At 31.7% G+C, this 23,794-nt stretch overlaps 1 protein-coding gene across 2 annotated transcripts in view; it reads left to right on the top strand.

The window, feature by feature from the left end:
- Positions 1-23,794, top strand: part of Tpst (Tyrosylprotein sulfotransferase) — a 98,449-nt gene that overhangs the window by 62,476 nt on the left and 12,179 nt on the right. For both annotated transcript variants that reach the window (XM_008199577.3, XM_962911.5), the window contains one exon: positions 11,978-12,279. In XM_008199577.3, the coding sequence (XP_008197799.1) occupies positions 12,011-12,279 (269 nt within the window). In that variant the 5' untranslated portion in view covers positions 11,978-12,010. The remainder of the gene's footprint in view (positions 1-11,977; positions 12,280-23,794) is intronic.

The raw sequence follows: 23,794 nt of genomic DNA, 5'->3' as shown, positions 1-23,794 counted from the left end.
CATTCCGGGCGTTAAATATTTTCAATATTAAAGTTGGATAACTTTGGATTATGGATGAATGCATGATACTTTGATATTTCTCTTGCAAGTTCGACGCGAAATGTGCTCGAAAACAAGTTTTATAATCCGTAGTGTTTTGGAGAACTAACAAAGTTTTCGATTGAGATAACTTACCCCATTTTTAATTACTTGAACTGAGTTTAAATAATGCGGTCGGTTTGTGAAGCAACAAGTCCAAAAGTGCAAACAGCCCAAGGCCGTGTTTTATCACGTTTGATTATTATGTAAAAGAGCCTCGTTTCTATTTTCTCCCAATAGCACATTTCCAGTCGAAAAAAAAATTTGTGCTTATTTTCGACGTCCACCTGTTTCGTGTCTGACGGATCATAAACAACGCCCCTACGGCATTTCCAGATTCGCGACGCCCTCGCACTCGACGAAGTTATATGTATTTCCGTTTTTCAGTATTTTGTTACGCTACATTATACCACCCCTTTTCGCGGCTACGCAGGGCTTAAAATAACTCTGTCAGCCACCGCCAGATTGTTTCAATTTCTTGTCAGAATAATTTCCAGTTTTTGAAAAAAATATGAAATAACTAGCAGATGTTCACGGCTTCGCACGCATGTTCACAACCATTTTGAAATACAGTGCTAAACTTAGTATAATAAAAAGTTGAAACACATAATTTTATTGTGAACTTTAAAATCCTGACCCAATGCGAACCCGATTAAATTTGGCTTTTTTATAATTGCAAACAAACTCATTCCCTGTTTAACCCTCTTGTGGATGTAATTTCTAAAAATCCTGAAAGACATTTTCTTTTTTTTTAACCGTAAGTCCATATCCAATTTTCTTGGATATAACTTAAAAAATGAAGAACTTTTGCGTTTAACTCCATTGGGAGTGGAATTTCTAAAAATGCCGAAATACACGTTTTTTTTTAACCGACTGTCAAAGATTTTAATTGATAGGTAAAACTTTAACAATATTTTTTTTATATGTAGAACTTCAACAATGAAGGATTTTTTGTTTAATCCTCTTGGAGTGGAATTTCCAACAAACTTGAAATACGCATTTTTTATTTTTAGACGAACGCTCAAATACCAATTTTCTTAGTTATAACTTTGAAAATGTCCGATTTTTATATTCAACCCTCTTGGACGTCAAACTTCCAAAATCCAGAATCATTTTTTTTTATTTTTTATTGAAAGATCAAATACTATTTTTTATGAATATAGCTTCAAAATAATAACGATTTTTTATGTTTAACCCTCTTTGGGGATGGGATTTCTAAAAATATTAAAATACTTGTTTCTTTATTTTCCACCGACTGCCCAAATATCAATTTTCGTAAATAAAGGGATGGATTTTTATATTTAATTCCTTTAGGGTCAGAAATCCTAAATGTTTCTTAACACAAGTTTTTCATCTTTAACCGAAAGCTTAAGTATGGAGACAAATAAAAAATTACGGATTTTTATACAAATTCCAACCTCTGTTCAATACCCTTGGGGTTAGTATTTCCAACTAAAACAATATGTCTTTACTTTTCACTGAAAGCCCAAATACCAACTTCAATTTCATTACGCCATTTAACCCTCTTAGGGGTTGATTTTTCGAAATTTTTGAACGACGTTTTTTTTCTTTTTTAACCGAAAGCCCAAATACTAATTTTTCAGAATTAACTTTAAAAATGACGAACTTTTATTCAAATTTTAACATCCCATTTTTTTTTCCTTAGATTTTCCAAAAATCTTGAAACACGTTTTTTTTTTCTTTTCTAACTAAAAGCCTATATACTAATTTTCAAGGATGTAAGTTTAATACATATAACTTTAAAGATTACGGATTTTCTAAATTTTAATTCTAAATTCAATCTCTATTTGACCTCTTTAGGGGTTGGTTTTCCAAAAATCCTGAAACACGTTTTTCTTATTTTTTAACCGAAAGCCCAAATACCAATTTTTAAGAATATTATTTAAAAATGACGGATTTTTATTAAAATTTTTACACCTCATTTAACCTTAGATTTTCCAAAAATCCTGAAACACGTCATTTTTCTTTTTTAACTAAAAGCCTAAATATTAATTTTCAAGGGTGTTGTAAGTTTAATGTAACTTTAAAGATTACGGATTTTCTAAATTTTAATTCTAAATTCAACTCCCTATTTGACCTCTTTAGGTGTTGGTTTTCCAAAAATCCAGAAACACGTCTTTCTTTTTTTTTAACTGAAAGCCCAAATACTAATTTTTAAGAATATTACTTTAAAAATGACGAATTTATATTCAAATTTTAACATCCCATTTGGGGGTGATTTTTCAAAAATTCTGAAACGTTTTTCTAATTTTTTAACCGAAAGCCCAAATACTAATTTTCAAGAATATTATTTAAAAATGACGGATTTTTATTAAAATTTTTACACTCCATTTATCTTAGATTTTCCAAAAATCCTGAAACACGTGTTTTTTCTTTTTTAACTAAAAGCCTAAATACTAATTTTCAAGGATGTAAGTTTAATGTAACTTTAAGAAAGACGGATTTTCTAAGTTTTAATTCTAAATTCAACTCTCTATTTGACCCCTTTAGGGGTTGATTTTCCAAAATCTTTTTTTTTAATCGAAAGCCCAAATACTAATTTTCAAGAATATTACTTTAAAAATGTCGAATTTTTATTCAAATTTTAACCTCCTTAGGGGGCGATTTTCCAAAAAATTTTTCTTAGTACATGTCTACGTTATAAAAGCTACCTATTGTGAAAATTTTAGGTTTCTATACTTAGCCGTTTTGGCTGTGCGTTGATAGGTCAGTCAGTCAGGACAAGCAATTTTATAATAAATATATAGTTGTGCTTGGCTCTGATAACATTTGAACTTAAAATTCATTCCGTGATAAAATATAAATGCACTAATTAATGTTTTATGGCAGTTTATACATAAAATGTTATTAGAAGCAGTAATTACAATAAACAATGTGTTATTGTGCTTATCCTTTATAATAAATATTGGGGAATCTGGTTCAACATTCGCATAAAGCACAATAGTGTGGCGTTTTCAAACATAAGCTTTCTGCGTTTTCGGATATTACGAGAATATTTAAAATTTATGATTGTCATTTATTTCCACTAACCGATAACAGGTTTGCAATAGTTGATAAGTTATGGTTGCATTAACAAGCTTTTGTGAAGTCCTGATTTTATTTATGGTAACCAAGTGCAGAGTTTTGTTGTATTTATTGATTTGTTGGAATTAATTAATTAATTTCCACCTTTGTGGAAAAGCACAACAGTGATAATAACAACAAAAATGATAATGTTTGCCACACAAATTCATGATTGGATGAAATTTCCAAATGCGTTTGAAATATTTTAAAGATATGTGCGCCACTCGAAATTTAATTTAAACGTCGGCTTAACATTTCGCGATTTTCAGTCTATGAATCCCTTTCAGGCTTGCGAATTGATTAGTTGAAGTACCAACCCGTCTTTACATGTCTTCTTCTAATTATGTGCTCGGTTCAACCCGGAATGAAATTAAGATCGTGCAATTTATAAACGCTGTGTGCTGGCAAAAACTGTGTTATCGTTAGAGGCTGGCAAACAGAAATGAAAAGAATGATTAAGAGGACTATAGAATGAAGCTTTCGGGATATAAATAAATGCGCGACAAGGAACAAGTTTTGCACAAAAGAATGGACGTCTTTTCTGCGAGTCTAGAAATTTCCACCGATAAATTTGCCTTGGGTGCGCCAACCGATTCTTTTAATGCAGCGGCATATTTACAACGTGGTAAATTTGTAATTAGTTAAGGGAATCTCGAGAATCTGAATTTGATTGATTTGGGTTTCAATTTTCATACTTTTAGCTAATAGGGGAAATATTTTTGTAAATATAGCGTTGGTATGGCCGGTGGCACGTTCGTGTTCTGATTAAATAGAAGCAATTTGCTTAACCAAGACCTGCATTTCTCATACTAACAAAGTCAATACGGAATACTGATTGGATTATTCCAATATTCCGACTACATTCACTACGTGCAATAATTTTACAATTCTAGGTAAATTAGTGCAAATATACAAAACCTCCAAATAATTCCTAATAGCTTTCGGATTATTCAATTAACGACAGATTAATTGCTAAATTGGCCTTTAATTATTCATTCCAAAACTCGCAAAATTTGGTCAAAAACCGAATAAATAGCGAAAGGTGGTTGTGATAGTGCGATTGCAGTTTCTTTGTGAAATTATACCAGAACAGGACAGTCCAATTAGAATTTGACCAAAATTTTCAAGCGGAGAGTAAATTAAGTAATTTAATTTTCATAGATTTATCGAGATCAAAAGTGGCCTCATGCAAAAAGCAGGAAATTACATGCAGAATTGACCTGTTTTCTATTTATAATTTAATGAAGTTTGTCAGGGGTTCAGGATAAATCTACGGCCTTTGACTGTTTACTCATTGTTTGTTTGCTTCTGAAATTTCTTAATGATTCAGAAACGAAGAGAGGAAAAGTACTGACTAACACACGTAAAAGCTTCACTTTTTGTGTAGCTATTTTTTCTCATTTCATTAGAAGGAATTATAGAAAAATTTTTAAAAAAATATTCAGGCATAGGAAAAAAGGAAATATACAGGCTGATTCTTTTAGGGTGTAGATTAGAAACTTTTTAACTTTTAATGTGGCTAGAGCTTTAAAATTTTGTATACGGTCCAAATCGATCATTTTAAGTTTAACTAAATTATTTTCAAGATGGCTGAACTTCCGTAAGTACGAGAAATTGGGCGTCAACTTTGAAATTTTAAATAGTAACCATCTATTTTTGTTACATTTTTGAATTCGCTTCTAATTGTTAGTTCTTATCTATCATAGTTTTTGAAGTATGTCAATTTTTTCGTTTAAATTTTTATTTGCAGAGTTCATTTAAAATATCACAGTCTTTGAACTCTTTACAATATGTGAATAATTCTTTTTGCGTTTGATAGCCAAAGGCTCGAAGAGTCTTCTCACATTTTCAAGATTGTTAACTGTCAAATTGCAAGGCTACTATGATTTTTTGAAAATGATGTTTAAAAAAGTATTATAATACAGTTTTTGCAAATAGAATGACCCTATTTTTTCAATGCAATCAAAAGAACATCAATTTTTATGCAGACTTTTATTAATATTTTCTATATCTATCTCTTTCAGCTTTTGAAATAATCACAAAAAACAGAATTCTGGCTCATTTTTTTTATTTTTTATTTTTTCATTTTTTTATTTTTTCCATTTTTTTCATTTTTTATCGAGCAAACTTTTGAAAAATAAGATAAAATTGTGCCATTGATTAAAAGAAATGTTAGATTTGTCCACTATTTTCACTCAAGAAGTTCAAAATTCAATGCCAGACTGACTGAGTTACTTTACATTATCTACTAAGTAATAATAAACTATAATTAAATATTATTATTTTACTGCTTATTCGATAATGAAGCAGCAAAAAACAAATTCTAAAGCTACTATGATTTTTTAAAATGATGTTTAAAAAATAATTTTAAAACATTTTTTTCAAATGGAATGACCCTGCTTTTTCAATAACAATCATAGGAACATTAATTTTTATGCAGACTTTTATTAACATTTTTTATATCTACAGCGTGTTCAAAAACTGGCGCACCAACTCAGTGGTACGTTGTTGAGAAGCATGTGTGGATCACGGGAAAAATCGTGAAAAAATTCCTAAAGTCATATTTTAAAAAATCTGGAGCTACAAACTTATTTTGTTAACTTCTTCAGTTTTCATTATTTTTTAATGTTTTTATGTTTCACACGAAGTATTCGTTCCCTAACACAATGATGAACAACTATTTTTAAATTTCCCATCAGACTTTAGCAGTTTTTTTAATTTAAAAATATTAAAATTCATCAAAAAAATCACAGTTTGTAGATGTGCCAACGCTGGGAATTATTTCCTAGGAAACCGTTTCAAAAATAGTTTATTTTTATTGTTGATCAAATTCTATTGCGATCACCACTGTTAGACAACGTTGCCACATATCATTTATTTAAAATTCGTTATTTATCAATAACTTTAATGCAAAGAATTTTTTTACTATTTTTACCTTTATATGTAACCAGTTCTCTATCACACACCATTGAGTTGGTGCGCCAGTTTTTGAGCACGTTGTATATCCTACAGTTTTTGAAATAATCGCAAAAAACATAATTTTAGCTCATTATTTTTATTTTTAATCAAGTAAACTTTCGAAAAATACTATAAATTTGTGCTATTATCTGAAAAAGTGTGCTATTTGGTTACCATTTTCATTTAAGAAGTTCAAAATTCGATGGCAGACTGACTGAGTTACTTTATATAATTCACTAAGTTAGCATAAGTTATAATTAAATTTTATTTTTTATTTTTTTTTATTGCTTATACGATAATCAACCAGCTAAAAACTAAATAAAATATTGAAATTTGACAACTGTTGACCATTTTACAAGGTCTACTTGATTAACTGTGAAAACTACAAACAAAAATCAGTTTTTATTGATTTTTTTCAAAACCTGTAAGAGAGTAAGGTATAGGACGTATTGATAAAAGTCACCATAAATATCGATATTTTTTGATTGCCGTTAAAAAATAAGGACGTTCCATTTAAAAAAACTGAGTTACAACAGTTTTTTTAATACGATTTTGAAAAAATCATACTGGCCATTAATTTTAACAGTTGACAATTTTAAAAATTTGAGATGTGATATTTTAAATAAAACCTTGCAAATGAAAATTTTAACAAAAAAATTGACATATGTCAAAAATTATGATAGATAAGTACTAACAACTTGGGTAAATTTTTCTCAGTTTGAGAAGGTGAATTCAAAAATATAAATTCAATATAAATGTTTCGTTACTATTGAAAATTTCAAAGTTGGAGCCAATTTCTCGTAGTTCCGGAAGCTCAATCATTTTAAAAATAATTTAGTTGAACTCGGAATGGTCAATTTGGATTGTATAAAAATTTTAAGGCTCTAGTTTTTTAGAAGTTAAAAAGTTCCTAATGTAGGTCTTTAAAAGAAACACCCTGTATGTGTGAAAATTAGTTTTTTAATACCTACAGTAAAAATTTTTTTTGTTATTATTTTTAATTTGCTTGCTGCCTTTCTAGAATTCAACTGACAATTAAAAGACTTATGCATCTTTTAATATTTTTTTTAGATGCTCCAATATAACCGAAAACAGGATCAGATGTTCGAGTCGTTTAGGTTTTATCAAATCTTTTGTATTGTAATTATGTAGTCTTATTTTGGATTTATTGAGTTTTCTTAAAGAATGAAGAAAAAAATTTTTGCAACTTTCACTTTTTGAACGTTTTGTTTTAGTTTGTCAATTTGTGTGCGAGTGCTTACAAAAAAATTGCGTGGTCTAAAACTGTTTGTTTTTTTTAATCAAATTTCTATTTTGAAAAGTTACAACTGATGTTTCTTTCGGGAAAATTTGGATGGTTTTGATATGAAACATTCGCTAAACTGCTTGGGTTGCTCGTTGAGGAGTTTTCCGCAGTCATGCATTCTATTGAAAATAAAAGTTTGTGAAACAGTTTGCCCGTTAAAAACACACTTCATACCATTCCGATTTTCCGAACGAGTGTGTTAGGCGTGCCATTAACGGAATGGTTCCCGATCGTAGGCAATCACTGATAAGCTGGCTTCTCTACTGTCATTTCCTAGATTGGTTCGTTTTATCTCGCGAGATAATTAACCGATTGTCGGTGCTGGAAATCGATGAAATAAGTCAATTTTTGTATCTTTGATTGATCTTTTTCGCGCTCATCTCGCTAATGGGCATTTTCCCCGATTCGCAAAAAATGAAATCAACAATTTATAAAAGATAGTCTTAAGTGTGCGAGGGAGTCTCGAAAGTGTTAGATAACCCCCGTCAATATTTGCTGAAGCCATATTCTCCTGCCTCCTCTTGAATTTAATATAGCAAGATACGCGTGCAAGAAGTACGTGTGTAAACACTCTAAAACAGTGTTTCTCTTAACGTGAAGTTAATCTCTTCGAAATTGCGTCGTTTTCGTCAAATCGCTTCCGTAAAGGCAATAACAATAATGGGTATCATCATTTTTTCGTCTGAATCCATCTAGACGGGCTTTCGGGAGATTGTCTCGACGCAACGTCGAGATTGATAAAAATGGGAAAAAATTTGGTTATGGTAATTACCGGATACCTCCGGGAAATGTTTTCGTTGCCGGTTTATTGCATTTGATGCATGGATCGGCATCAAAGAGACAATTTGCAACAAATCATGTGCACATGTCGCACTCTGTGAAAGATGTTCTTGGACTGGTATTGGAGCGAGCATGAAGCGACGAACAATGACGTGTTCAATTTTTCCTTTATGGTATTATTTCCGGCGTGAAATTCGATTGTAGGTTTGCGTAGAGATGACAATACAAAGGTAATTCTAGCAGGACTGGAAATGAAGTCCCTTTGCTAGCATGCATTTGCCAAAAGTAATCAATTTTTTCTCCGGCTTTCTATGTTTATTTAATCGAGATGAGATTAACTTTTCGTCTAATGACTTTTAGATTCGAACGCCGTCATTAAAATTGCTTCGAGTTGCTTTATTAAAACTCGAAAACGCTGGATGCACGAAATTCATTAGTCATAATGAAATTGTCTTGGGTTTCTTTCTGAATAGGTACAACGTCTTTTGAGATATCATCGCTTCCAAACGCGACATTAATGTTTTTATGTGCATAATTTCCAAAGTTTGCCGAGCTTATATTTCAACTTGTACTATTTGAATAATACACAATTTCAACTTCACGAGCACATTTGCTCAACTATTCAGAATTGCATCAAGAGTTTTGAATTAGTTTCGGACGTTGCTGTGTTAAAAAAGGAAGTCGAGTCTGGACAACGCAGCCACCGCTTGAACTTCCTCTTAATTACCCGCGCTTTTTTAGCAATTTGCTGAGAAAAAAATTAATCACTCCTAATGAACCAACGAGTTGTTTTGCTTGCACAATATTTGCACGCGAGAAAAATTGCCAATACAATTTAATGACAATAGTAAATTGAATCGGATGATTTATCGTCTAAAATACAACAATTTGTCACACCATTTCTAAATTTATTTTATAAAAATGATAATATTAATATATTTATTTATATCAGTGACATAATATGTACATTAATATGTGATACAAGTCAAGAAAAGAAAAAGTATTTCTTCAAATTTTAATTACAAAAATACAGGGTGTCCTAACTAAAATTTGCAGCTCCTGAAAACTCCAATCTTGTACAAGTTTGAAAAAATGCTGAAACAGGTCAATTTTAGTTTAAAAGGGGACCAAATTCTATCTTGGTTTCAAAGTTATTTGTGCATTTTTTTTGAGCTCAGAGCTACCCTTTCAAAAAATTTAAATGTTAAGAAGGGTCTAGTGACTCATCATTTTGAAGCTGCTTTTATTGTCTATTCAACCATCATGTGGTTTTTTTCAATTTTGAACGATTCGTTGTTGAGAATTTTGAAGTTTGAGTCTTATTAAAATTTTCAAAATCGAGAGTCTAAAATGCTGTCGCTTAGATTTTGGGGAAGTTTTTTGATATAAATAGATTCAGAAATGCTATCTTATCTGGACTACTGTTTTTAAAAATCGATTGTACCTTTTTTTGGAAAATAAGGGTGGACATTCTACCAAAACATTACTTAAAACTTAAAACTTAAAATTACTTTTTGTTCTCTAAAAGAAATCTTTTGAAATTGAAAAAAAAACAGTATTTGCTATTTAATTTTTTACAGGGGTGGGTTTGTTACTTTAAAGTAACAACATTAGCACAAATATTATTTCGAAATCCGTTAAATTCTTGACAATGCATAGACAATGAAACCAGCTTTAAAATGATGTATTTTTTGAAGAGGCAGCTCTGGGCGCCAGAGGGATGCAGAAAAAACTTTGAAGCTATGATAAAAATTTGGTCCTTTTTTAAACTAAAAATGAACTGTTTCAGCATTTTTTCGAAACTCGAACGAGAGTAGAAATTTTAGGGGGTGCAAATTTTAGTTAGGACAACCTGTATAGTTCCGCATTGACTAATTTTTGGTTTAACTATTTTTTTAACAGTACACATCAAGTTGTTTAATATGACTGGGATGTATTATAAAATTATAAACACTGTTAAGAAAAGTTTCGCTCCAAAAGTGCAGTTTTGTGTAAGGATAATTAAAAATCTCATTTCGTCTTGTATCATGTTAATGGTGTATTAAATGAATTTCGAAATATGACTGGTATTTATTGATAAAACAAAAATATTCATATATATGTTGATAATGTAAGGATATACAGTTGTTTAAAAACATTCCGGCACGTTTCTCCTGATATTTTACCTGTTATCGCCCTCACAGCTTTTTTTGTAAAATGAAAATTTCTTATGTTTGTGCTTTACTCCAAAAAATGATCCCATATTTAATAATTGAATAAAAGTAGCCATGGTAAACATCTAGCAAGGTTTCTAGATTTAATAATTTTTTTAGCGCTTTTAACAGATAGCTAGAGAAAGCTAACTTCGCACTAATTTTATTTAAGGGAGTCCTAGGAAGACAGTATCATTAGGTTTTTAGGGAAAAGTTACATTTCTTATGTTAATAGAATTAGGATAATTATTTTTATTGAGTGGATGTTGAAATAATGTACAGTTAGTTTTTTCCAGATTTTATGGAGTTGTTGAATGTCTGTAAAATTGTTTTCAGCTTCTGTCAGAATACCTGTCTGCAACAAGTAAACTGATATCATAATTAATAATGGTGACAAAGCTATTATTAAGCAACATGTCATTAATGTAAATAAGGAATTACAGTGGTCCAAGTATGCCACCCTGTGAACACCTGATTTAATTAGTAGACCAGATGAAACATATTTCATTTGGTTCTTTACGACTTTCTGAATTCTATCAGTGAGATAAGAATGTATCCAGTTATATGCAACCTCTCTTATACCGCACTTTTCAATTTTATTAAGCAAATTATTATGGTTTACACAATCCAAAACTTTTGTGTCTAAAAATATACTTAAAGAAATGTTAGCTATATCAATGTTATCATATACCCAGTGTATCACAAAAACGTATGTTAATTTTACCACGTAATAAAACTCATCTAGTACGACAACTTTTTTACATAACATTTTGTGCAGACGAGCTGGCCAGTGTTTAATAATTGGTTTGTATTCATAACAACAATTTTCATTGTTATTTTAAATTGTTTAAATTGTTCGTTTCTGTTACAACGAAAATAGTTGGGTACTTTTATTTTTGTACACGTTTCAATATGTGTTATCTTTTTCAAATTTTAAACAAATTGTCAAAACTTATTGAAAAGTAATAAATAAAAAATATAAAAATAATAGCACACGTATTTCTGATGCACCTTGTATTTCCGAAACGGCAGTGGATGTAAAAATGCATCCTGAAAAGAAATTAATTTTTATACAAAATTATTTCAAAAACTTTTTGAAAGTCTTATCCGAGACTGTGTAAGTAAACAATCAAAGGAGGATTTTTGTGGTGGCTAGTGTGCCCAGCCCGCAGGCTATGTCTTTTTTTTTGGTAGTGTGAATGGTATAAAATCCAAAATTTACATTGGCTCCACTCGTGGGTGTGTTGAGTTATATAATTAAACCAGAGCGGTTTTATGAGGGTTATCGCAAGCCATCACAGGTGTTCGAATCATGTACAGTTTTAACAAGCTAAAAACCTGCTATCTGTCAACACCGCCGAACATAAATGGTCAGCTAATTTGTGCTCGAATTTTTCCCATACGTTTAATGCTTCCACAAAGAATGTGTCATTAAACCGAAGTTCGTGGCTTAAACTTTTATGAAAAATACTCTCTCGGGAATGATATATTATTCAAGTTGTTGTTGAAGCAATAAACCGCTGCTAAATTCCACATTGGGGTTAAATAAAAAAGCCTAAATCGCTTCCTCTTGTTTCAGTTATGACAAGTATGAGGTGAAACAATCTCGAGGATGATCCTCCGGTTGAGCCGCGGCGGCCCACGCCGGGCAGCCTTTTACGCCATTCTCCTGCTGTTCGTAGCAGCGGTCCTGTTCCGCATTTGTATACTTCGGCTCACGGAAAATGATCCTGCCATGGTGTCGCCGAGCAAGTTCGTGGTGGGTCCCGACCACAAAATCTACGAATACAACAGGGACATGCCGCTCATCTTCATAGGGGGAGTGCCCCGCTCGGGCACCACTCTCATGCGTGCCATGCTGGACGCACATCCCGACGTGAGGTAGGTTTGAGTACATTTCTTGTACCGGGTTCGTCAAGTTTTACACACCTTACACCTCTTAGAAGAAAGAAAAAAAATATGAAATAAGTATATTCTACTGCACTGATATCCAATCTCGCTAGGAAAAAAATATTTTTTGCTATTGATTCATTTGTCCAATAAAAACGAAAAAAACCATTTGACCAAAAAATCACATTAGCTGTTTTTTACATCAATGGATCGGAAATACGAAATAAAATTATTCTGCAAAAATTTGACTTGAAAAAAATTGTTGGAATTGGATTAAAAGCCATTTTGATATTATTCATCGGAAATTTCAGTATAATTTAGGAAGGACAAGATTGAGTAGTAATAAATCTTCGCTACAAAAGGATCCACTACCTACCCCAATAACAGTAATGACTGCAGAAATATTACAACTAGCCACACACTCCCATCGGGCGGTTTTAAAGCCAGGACCGGAATAAGCACACTAACGTGTTAAAATTGTTTTTATTAAAAAATTACATCAGATGTTCAAATTGATGACTATTTTGGTCTAAGCACAAACGAATTCTTCTTTTACAATTCGCATGAACCCTTGCCGTAAGATTTAAAGATTAACATTCCATTTAGAGCAAACAGATAAAATAAATGGTAATCCGGGTCTGAAAAATTCTTACCAGCTGCCTCAACCTTCAGACCCAACAATGATCGCGTGCCAATTTTACGACAAATGTAATAAATTTTTGAAAACCACCACCTGATGGAGACCTTTTGTGGAAGTGATTTACAATTTTCCCAAAATTCATGGGAAAAAAGCTGCCCCAATATCAAAACAGAAATTAAAAATCAACGACACATTTTCTCAAAAATTTAATTCGGCACTTTGTTGCACTACCTTAAAATACACCTATGGACTAAAGATCATTGACATTAGACTATAGTTAACTAAGCGAAAGTGAAAAAACACACCATACAAGTAATCATTTTAAAAATTGGTCAAATCGTTCTTCTATACAATAAAATCACATACGATTTTTTTTAGAATCTTAGATAAATTACAAAGAGGTGAAAAGTGCCTGAGTGTAAAACTTGACGAACCCGGTATTTGTTGAAATTTGCGTTTTGGGCGACGGTTGCGGTTGTCCAATTAGATTCGGTGTTGAACTTGGACGTTCCTGGAAGGGATGCAACGCATCCCATGTCAGATGGACCCAGGAGGTGATTTAGTGTTCTCTTGTGTTACGTCGCTGCATTGTATCTCCTGAGGGATGGTCGTGGTGAATTATAGTGGTCGCGGATAGTTTCAGGGCGTTTATCTATGTAAAGTGGTTTAATCTAATCGTCGGACTGGAGACTGGTCACACTGCAGCAATTTGTTATAAATTGTCAGTTTGATAATGGAGCGGTAATGCAGCAATCAGCCTGTGTGGGCTACCGCAGTTTTGATCCCGCCAAGTAACAGAAAGACTTTTAACAAACTGAATATTATTACACTCAATGTTATAAAAATTGCAACACCAAGATGGAAGTAGAATTTTTTGACGAAATTTGGCACAAATGGTCGACTATTAGCGAGTAATAAATTATTCTTCTTCAGAAAATTGACCGCTTGGGAATGTCCTCATCTTTTCTTGCATTATGCACAGAGTAAACTATGTTTTCTTTAACAGCTTTAAATTTTTACAATTTGTTGCAACATCAGGCGTTCTTCAAGGATTTAACTTGGGCCCACTACTTTTTAACCTATTTATCAACGATCCCATTGAAACCTTTACTTGTAATTATCTTACTTATGCCGAAGACATTAAAATTTATAAATGTTTAGCAATGCTATTGATACAATTTTCTTACAGGAAAATTTAAGTAAATAAACAAATTAAAAGTCAATATAGGGGCATTTCACGCGAAGCGGACAACTCAAAAAAATGCGACAACCTGAAATTTGGTTACAATTGTTCTCTTAAAAGGTGTGAATGTAAATTTGTAATGATTTTTTTGTGAGCGACTTATTTAAAAAGTTATTGACCAAAGATTAAGCATAACGTTTTTGCAAACTATTATTCTAATTAAACAATATATAACAAAATATTTATGGTACTTTATACACAAAATTTACTGTTCTTTTTAACTCTAAAATCGCATTTGAAATTTGAATTTTTTTTATATTGGAAATCGGAAGTGGAGTTTCAAATCCGAATTTTAGAAAATGGACCTTTTTTTTAAATATTTTTGTTTTAAAGAATAGCTTAAAGTAAATAGAGTTTACACTATAAGTCGCAAAAGGGGATCTCTATTCGTTACCAAGTTACCAAAATTCGGATCTAAAACTTTACTTCCGGTTTTCTACACGAAAAAAATTTCAAATTCCAAATCTGATTTCAGAATGAAAAAAGAACAGAGAATTTTCTAGATAAAGCACTATTTTAAATATTTTGCTATGCATTAGTTTTTTAAATAAAAGCTTCCAAAAACTCTGTGTCTCATATTTTGTCAAATTTTTAGAAGTCAATATCTTCACTTTCCAATTTTCAGGTCTATGCGAATTTTCGCAAGCTTACCACTATCTTGATGTCTATTTTGACTGGACTATTAAACAATGCTATTGATACAAATTTTTTATAGGAAAATTTAAATAATCTTGTTGAATGGTGCAATTTAAACAAATTAAAGCTCAATTTATCAAAATGTATTTTGATAACTTATAGTCGTAAAAAAACATCTACCAGTTTTCGTATTACATTTCCAATTCTTATCTTACAAGACTTCTGACTGTGCGAGATCTTGGCGTCATATTTGATTGTGAATTAACTTTCATAGATCACTTGACTGAATTGGTTAACAGTTGTTAAAATGCTTGGATTTATATTTCGGACCATTGGTAACCCAAAGGTACAAAAACGTTTTGTAAAATGTGTGGAAAATGGAGTATATCCTGAGAGGGATTCAAATTAAATCGAACTCTTGCAACTTTATAATCTTACAAACTTAAATTTCAGACGTGAACAAATTAGTGCAGGATTTCTAGTGAACTTATTATCTTCAAAAATTGATTGTTGTTATCTTCTTCCCAAAGTTATTATTTTAGTGCCAAGATTGTCTGCAAGAGATTTAAATAGTTTTTTGCCACCTAGAGCTCGTACAAACTTAATGCTAAAAGCACCGATTTGGCACATGTCAAAAAATGCTAACAAATATTATGTGATTCTTTCCATATTAACTCAAATGTTTAGATTCTGTTTCAGTTCTCTCTTTGTAATTTTTTCTGTACTGTATTTGTGTGTACATATAGTAAGCCTTTTTTATTGTTATTATTTTTTTTTGTTACTCACACACAATTATGATTTTGATTGTTGCTCTATATTCGGATATTTGTGTTGGGCATCCAATATATTATTATTATTATTATTATTATAAAAATTTGAACAATTTTAATCAAGTGGTAAGGAAATTTTTAACATTTAAGTTCATTTACCAGCAAGTGTTATTAGTTAATAAGTGTTATATGTCTTTTTTTTAAATTCGTTTAGGTTTAAGTTTTCTTAAAGCGCAATTAGGCCTGGAGACGACAAAATCAAAATTACTAGGAATGAAGCAATTTTGAAAAAAGCATGATTTTGGACTACAAATAGGGGTTTCTACTTTAGAGAAATTGCCAGAAAGCATATTAAAAAAAATATTGCCATAATCTGAGGATGATTATTTTGGACTTCATTTGCTTTTTTAAAGTTTGCTTTCTTTTGTCCGTTATTCTAAGCCTTTTCTAATCAATGACGAATAACATCGCATAATAAAAAACTACTATTCGTAACCCAATAGAATGAGTGCCACAATTAAGTCTTATAAAACGAGTGTAATATACTATTTTTTTCTACTTTTTATTTTTGTTGTTTGTTTTTGTTTAGTTTAACTTCGGGCTTTATAAATAAACGATTTGACGTTGTTGACAGACTACACACAAAATTATAGTGATGACTGATGGCTGCCAGCCCAGCACTGCCAATACAACTCCTAAAAATTTACTAAAAGGAGTTACACAAAATTCCATTTGTGAAACATTTTTCAGTTTCACAATGAACAATTTGTGAAACTAAAGTAGAAAAACTTTGTTTAATTGTTTGTAATTTCTTTATTGTCAAACTGTTACCATATTTTCGTTTTCATAACTCTTAAAACTAAACAAATTTACAAAAAAAAGCATTTTAAAAATTGTCAGAAAAAGCAAAAAATTCAAGCATGTTCAAATTTTAATCATTTATTACCTGCTAATAGCCTAACATTTGTGGCAAGTTTCGTCAAAAAATGTCTATTCCTTCTTGGTGTTGCAATTTTTATGACTCTGAGTATATTTTTGGTTCCGTACATTAATACAAATTGCGTTTTTTAGCCAGTGTTGAAAAATCAACAACAGGAAACGTATTATAGCTCAATTCAATTTTACTAGCTGGCAATGCACAGTTTTATTTAATTAATTATGTCGTAATCCTACTAAAATTCGTTGCATGAAACGCTGGGAATTCATAGATTAAGTAACTTTAATGGCAATGTTCAACTCGAGGTGTTAGTTTGATACTCTGAGATTAGTTCACTGAAGTTTCGTATTGGTAAAATTAACAAACCGTCAATAACACAACTCACAAAAGAGTGCATTTTGTGATTTTGCAGCCGATCGCGATTTTTGTTGTCACCGTTCTTCCGCAAGCTGCAATTTATTGACTCTATTTTTGTCAGTAAACATTAAATTAATTCGCGTTTTAATGTTCCAACTGACCTGAAACTAATTTAAATTTAGTTTTCGGATCATTACGTGTTTGTTTATACTCACATTTGATGAAAAATTAATATTGGCTGGTAAGAAAGAAGTAAAAAGAAATTTGCCGTTAACATTCGAACCGGGTTTCTAGTTTTTATCGCAGAATGGTCTAAAGTTACAATTTTGATTTAGAAATCGATGGAAATAGCTGACTGTTGCTTCCAAATGTTGCCAGCGTTTTCCGATTGTAACTAAATTTTTCAACTTTATTCCCTCGGATAATAGTTTAAAATAAAATGAGCGTATCCTGCTTTTATCTCGATTTTGTAAACGTAGACGAAGCGATTTATTGGCTTAAACATTAATGTAAGTAATTTTAAAATACACTAAATTGCAATTTTCCCGTAATGGAAAAACCTGTTTGGGATTTTAAATTAGTTGAAAAGTTCTCATTCAACATTTGCGGTTTTAATTTAACTGTGTGACAGTGGCATTTGGCTTATTATTTTACTAAATTTTGCCGAAATAGCGGCATATTTCACTTGTCAAAACGCACGTTCGGATTACCGTGTTATTTTTCTAGCCCGGCGCATCCACCATTTTTCGCGGTGGCAATTTTTTGAGACGTCTAATATGGTCCTTTATGCCTCGGTATTCTCGGGAGTAATCACGTCGTGTGTCTTGTTCATTTAAAACCGACGCGGGGATTTTTCATCGCTCCGTTCGTCTGAATTCTCCAAGGTGGAATCATTACAATAATACCGAATTAAAAATTAACACTTTGAAAATTCGCGCTGTCGGCGGAAAAGCGTTCGCTTTAATCCAATTTTAGTGGAGCTTAGTTCGTCGCCAGGTGGTGGCATCAATTTAATTCGCTTCTTCCGCCTGATTCGATTCCTATTATGTATTCATGTAATTCGTCTGGGAGTTGTGGGAAATTTTTCAATTTGAAAAGTTTTGACATTCGTTTGATTTTTCTCGCCCGATTTACATTTTCAATCTTCTCTGATTACAAATTGGATGCGAAGGGTGGCCTACGCCTGTTTAATTCATAATGACTCGGGCAATAAAAAGCGTTTTATTTTCGATGCTCTTGGCGGTTTTTATAGGGATCGAGAATAATAATGAGGATTTTCTCCTGGATTTTTAATGCAAAGGTCTATCGACTATTGATCATTTCGTTTAGTAAAGAATAAGCCACTTCTGTTACTTTTAAAACAGACAATTTACACACTGCAGCTGATGCGGAAAGTGCGCAACTGGGACTTAAACATTTACTCTAATTGAAATTGATTGCCACACTAATTAATTTATTGCAAATGGGAGCGCAGGAACTGAAAAAGTGAAATATTGGATAGTGTCCAGTCCTGTGACCGAGCAACTAACAAAACATTAATCTATAACGTAAACAAGTAATTACACATTTTTTTACAGTTTTTTGCCTACGTGGTCATCCTGTCAAAAAATATGAATAATTCAGAGAATAATTATTTTACTTGGTCATTTTATCGATAAAAATCTACAACGCATCATATTACGGTTTAATTGACAGAATGAATTATTACTGATTTGATAATGGTGTTAACTGCGAGTGTTTTTCCTGGAATTAACCAATTTTTTTCAGAAAGTTGAGTAAAGTAAGTTTTTAATAGTTAAATTTTAATTTAATTTAAATAACAAAAAGTGGAAATAACGCCTTACATTAACAAAAAAACTGTAAACTTATTGATTTCTTAGACCTTATTTATATATGAAAAAAGTTATAAATAAAATGAGTCTATATTGAGATATCCTTTAATGACGCTTCACGGGTATAACTTCCTTTTTCTTCAGCTTAAACAAGTCTACACAAAGTACTGTAAATAACAAATATAATAAATTAATAAACATATCTAATATAAAGACTTACACACTTAGTGGTAGTGGTAGAAGTATAAATATCGAAAAAATCGTCAAATGAAATGTAAAATCTAACAAGAATACATAACAAAGTTTATAAATAAAAGAAATAATGTTATCTTAAAAATATATTAAAATAACAATATACAGTGTGTCTAAACTCCACATTAGAAGTATTGAAAGTTCTGCTCAATGAAAATATTTTTAAGATGGCAGCACTTCCGGTTATACCGGAAGTTGCTATTTACTTTTTTATTTTATATGGAAAACTATGTTTTTCACTGCGTTTTTGGATTAGTTGAGTTATTTTACGGGAGTTTTTGTCAGGTTTCCTTAAATCTATGTTTAACCATTTTCGAAATATTTAGGATTTTTTGAAAATTTTTGGATTTGCACCTGTCACTTAAAAAATCATTAACTCGATTAGTTTTAGCGATTTCGAAATCATATTTGGAGAATTAAAAAAGAAAGCCTATATCTGTTCTTCAGTTTGTTCAAAATTTAAAATTAAGTTAATAAACCCAAAAATATTAAGGTTAAGTTTAGACAATTTCAAGTACTCATAACTTAATGTTTTCAAATGGGATGTCTCAATTTTTATTTTACTACATGGAGGAGAATTTTTTTCTGCATCGATTTGTATTAGTATTTCCTATACCTATCTGTGATAATTTTTAAGTTATGTTGGTTTTTTGTCAGGGTAGGAAATTTCTTTTTAACTACAGCTATTTTTGTATAGTTTGTCATAAAAATATTGATTAAACTTGAACGATAATCTCTGTTCAAAATTGTGTTATCCATCCCCGAAAACAAAATAAATTCATTAAATTTTGGTTTAAAAAACTTTAATTTCTCACATTTTTTCATTTGATTCCATGGCAAAGTATGAGAATAGACCTATGGCTAATGAATTTCTCAATTTCGACAAAAAGTTATTGTAACTTGAAAACTATTAAACATAATTATTGGAAATATTAATACACATTTTTGCAGAATTAAAGTCTCTAGCATTTAGTGAAATAAAACTTTTGGCATTTCATTTGAAAAAAATAAGTTATGGGTGCTTAAAGTTCTGCAAACTTAACTTTTTTTAGAAGTTTGAAAACACCAAAGGAAAAATCTAGGCTTCTTCTTTCAAATGAGCTAAAAAATATTTCGAAATTTGTAAAAATGGCAGAGTTATTGATTTTTGAACTGGAAGGTACAAATCCAAAAAAAATTAAAAACTAAATATTTCGTAAACGCCTAAATTTAGGTATAGGGATGCTTATGAAAACTACCCTACAATAACTCTAGTAATTCAAAAATGCATTAAAATATAGCTTTCCTTTTAAAATAAGGAACTTGATAGCGACGAATATGACACTGTATTTTTTTAAATAAATAAAATAATGGATTTGCGATGACGATTATTATTTTTTATTTTTTATTATATCTTTATAACTGTTACCTATTTTATCTATGTCGGTTTGGACGTTGATATTGTTAAAACACTTAATATACAATTTTTATTAAATATACCGTTTATCTGTTTTAGGTTTATTATGTAAAAAATTGATGTTATAATTAAAAGAATGTTTAGTTTCAACAGAGTGTTTAACAAGGCCAGAGTAAACTGAGTAAACTGTAACCTGTTTTTTCATTAAATGAAAATGAGACTTTACGAAACTTGAGACAAGATCATGCAATATTTATTTATTGTTTTTGGATGTTTTTAAGAATTTGTGAAATATCAAAGTGTCAATATTGTGTTTGCAATCGAATCCCCAGTTCGCCAAAAAGTGTATAAAACACAGCCAATTTTTTATTTAAGGACAAAATGTCACTTCAGCAATTTCTCATTTCAGCGATATTTCGTCCCCAATCCTCCAAAGCTTAGTTATATTGTTAACACAACTATTTTTCAGCACCTGCAATAAATCTCCGCAATTTATTATTATTGTAACTGCCACGTGGGAAATATATCGGTCTAAATGTAGCTCGTAAATAATTAATCGACGGCAGTGTTACATTCCACTATCCTCTTGTATTTCGCATTTATCGTTTCTAAACCCTCCATTAATCATCATTCGTAATTTCGCTCCGCCTTTGCAATTAAACGAATCACTATTTATTCTAATACAGGAGATAAGAAGCCGGCTTTATTAAACGTCACGTATCTAAGGACCTCCAAAAACGTCTGTGGAAGGTCCGCAGATACCGATCAGAGTGAGGCAAAAGCAGTCGTGCATTAATGTCGAGCTTTTGATACGATCCGTTCTCCACATCGGGATTTCGAAAAAGCCGACTTTAGATTAAAATCGATTGAGATGGTGGGACGACGACCGCTTCCGCGACATAATTAAGCCCATTTCGCACATCTCTGAATTCCAGATCAAAGCTCGCCGAAATGAAAAGAATCGGATCTGGTTTGTGTGTTTCTCCTTCGAATTTGAATCGATTCGAGTGCTTTACGTTAAGTTACTATTAGCGTTCGTTATGTGGACGATCAAAGGTTGGCATGCTTGTATCGTAAAAGTTAATAGATCTGTCCTGGTCCTGATCGACGATTCCCCGAGGAGCGCGAGATCGACGCCAGGAGGTACAATCGTATTTATTAAGCTCGGGATTTAATTACTTCTGTTCGAACTAAAAGGAAGCTTCCTCTGTGTTGACAATTTTTTTCAACAGAACGCTGAACTCCTTATCTGACAATGGAGTGTTATACTCGAAAGTAAAAGTTTTTGGAAATTGCAGATTCTGAAAGTAGACACAAAATGATGTCTAGTAATGTCGGTCTGAGTTTTTTTAAATCGGTACTTTTTTAGTAATTCGGAAGTAAAATTACCGTTGGGGGCGCCACTGAGCTAGTAACCATAAATGGCGGGAAAATGTTTATTCGGATATTTTGAGCGTTGTACGAATTTTGAGGCTTCACAATTATTACATTGCCAATGCGGAATGACTATTGTATCTTTGGTGGAAGAAACGAATGTTGACAAATTAGAGATGACGAGGAAAACACGAATAACGAATGACTGTTTGGTTCACTTTCTTTATTGGAAAATTATTACAAAGACATTGAAAAGCCTACCTTTTGGCATAATTTACGTTTAAGTGTATTAGCAGTTGTTAATCTTAATTGTAGTTTTGTTGATTTATCGAAGTATTTCGTGATTTTATCAGTGGAAAAATTCTAACCTAAAATTCACAAACTTCACTAATTTACTGGTTTCTTGAGCCCAACTTTGAGTTCGCTGTGATCCATTACTACAGTCTTTAATTAGACAACTGTTTGATAACACTTTGTAATGAAAATTTAAATCTTTTTCACTTTTTATCCACTTTCGAATTCCAACAATAAACACTTTATACCACAAAAAACCGCAGAACCAAAATCAAAGCTAGTATTTACCACCACGTACTTTTAAAGTGATTCTCTCCAATGTAAGCAATTAACACTATACACGCAAAATTGTTAAACAATTTATTAGATGTCCATCAATCTCAATTAAATGTGGAATTAGGAAAATTTCGTTACTGTTTTCGACATAGTTCAAAAGTCATCACCAGAGGGCGTTCAGTTAATTTTATTTCCGAATAATAGAAAATTCGCGCTGTGACGTAAGCAATGTCTCGACTAATGATTCGTCAGTCTTTCGCTGCATACAATTAACGCTACGACCTACGTTTGGGTTAGTAAATGTCAAATACAAATGTCAAAACCGTGCGTTGTCGATTGTGACTGTGTGGTGTGCTAATATTTTGCAGGAATTTGTGTTTTGGTAAAATATCTGCTCCTGCAGCACATCTGAAGTCGTATGTAAAACAACAGAGACAGAAATTAAGAAAAAACATACGTCTTTCAAGCTATCTTTGTTGGCCCAGTTTTTTATCTCAAGTTCTGTGACTGGCTGATTCAAAAAGGAACATTGCTGACGTCAGGCCAGGAATTTTCACCTTTTCAATTATTTTTCTCCAAAACGGTTGAGCTTTGGTTAAAATAAAAAAATATGGGTCGCCTATTTTGTTGTTGGCTATCCGTATAAAAATTTTCATTTTTTAGTATAACACTCCATTATGCTCTGCATTTTGATGACATATTGCCAGATACACGCTGTCATTTGGAATTTTTGCCGCTGCGAGGTTGTAAAGCCATTGAAGGGACCGTAAAGTCGGTAATTTTTCCGGCTTTAAGTCGTTAAAGTCTTTAAAACGTTTATTGCGCTGTGTGAGAATAATCTTAATTTCTGCAAATTTGCCCACGCTCGTTGGAAGTTTTCAAACTCGCTGGCAAAACTATAAAAGAAATTAATTTGAAATTTATTTTTCTCGTTTGCTGGAAGTGTTTCTGGTCCAACGTACAAATAGATTTCCAAGATATAAATCTTGTAACCGTTGAAAGTAGTTTAGATATACCCTATGGTGTTCGATAAAAAACAAATTGAGACACTCCAATCTCGAAAGGAAATCTCCTGGCGTTAATGCAGCGCATTTTCCTCCAGGTTTGTTATTGTCACAGCTTTGTCGACGACAACAAATTCGGATTGATGCACGACCTGCGGAAACACCCAATATTGACAGGAGGTGTTTTAAGTTTGAAATTAAAATTTGCCTCTGGCGCCGGATATAATTAAAAAACTTTAAATATCAGCCGGCTTAAGAATAAAGTGCATTAGTTTTTTTTGCGCAAAGTTTTTGATATTTTGGTCTAGATTTAATCCGACTAGCGGGAAATGAAAATTGACAAGTTTTGCAACAACAGGGGCGGAAAATAAGTCATTAAGATTTAGTATAAATCATGTTTAATACAGGTCGCGGTTATTCCCTTTTTTAACGTGAACGAGTCCCCCGGGATCCTTTGGATAAAATTTTCTCCGGCGGTTGCAAGATATATTCTAT

This window comes from Tribolium castaneum, chromosome 2 (assembly GCF_031307605.1).
Source record: "Tribolium castaneum strain GA2 chromosome 2, icTriCast1.1, whole genome shotgun sequence".
Lineage (NCBI taxonomy): Eukaryota > Metazoa > Arthropoda > Insecta > Coleoptera > Tenebrionidae > Tribolium > Tribolium castaneum.
Note: the sequence above shows the minus strand (reverse complement) of the source record. Positions and strands in the feature narration are given on the sequence as shown.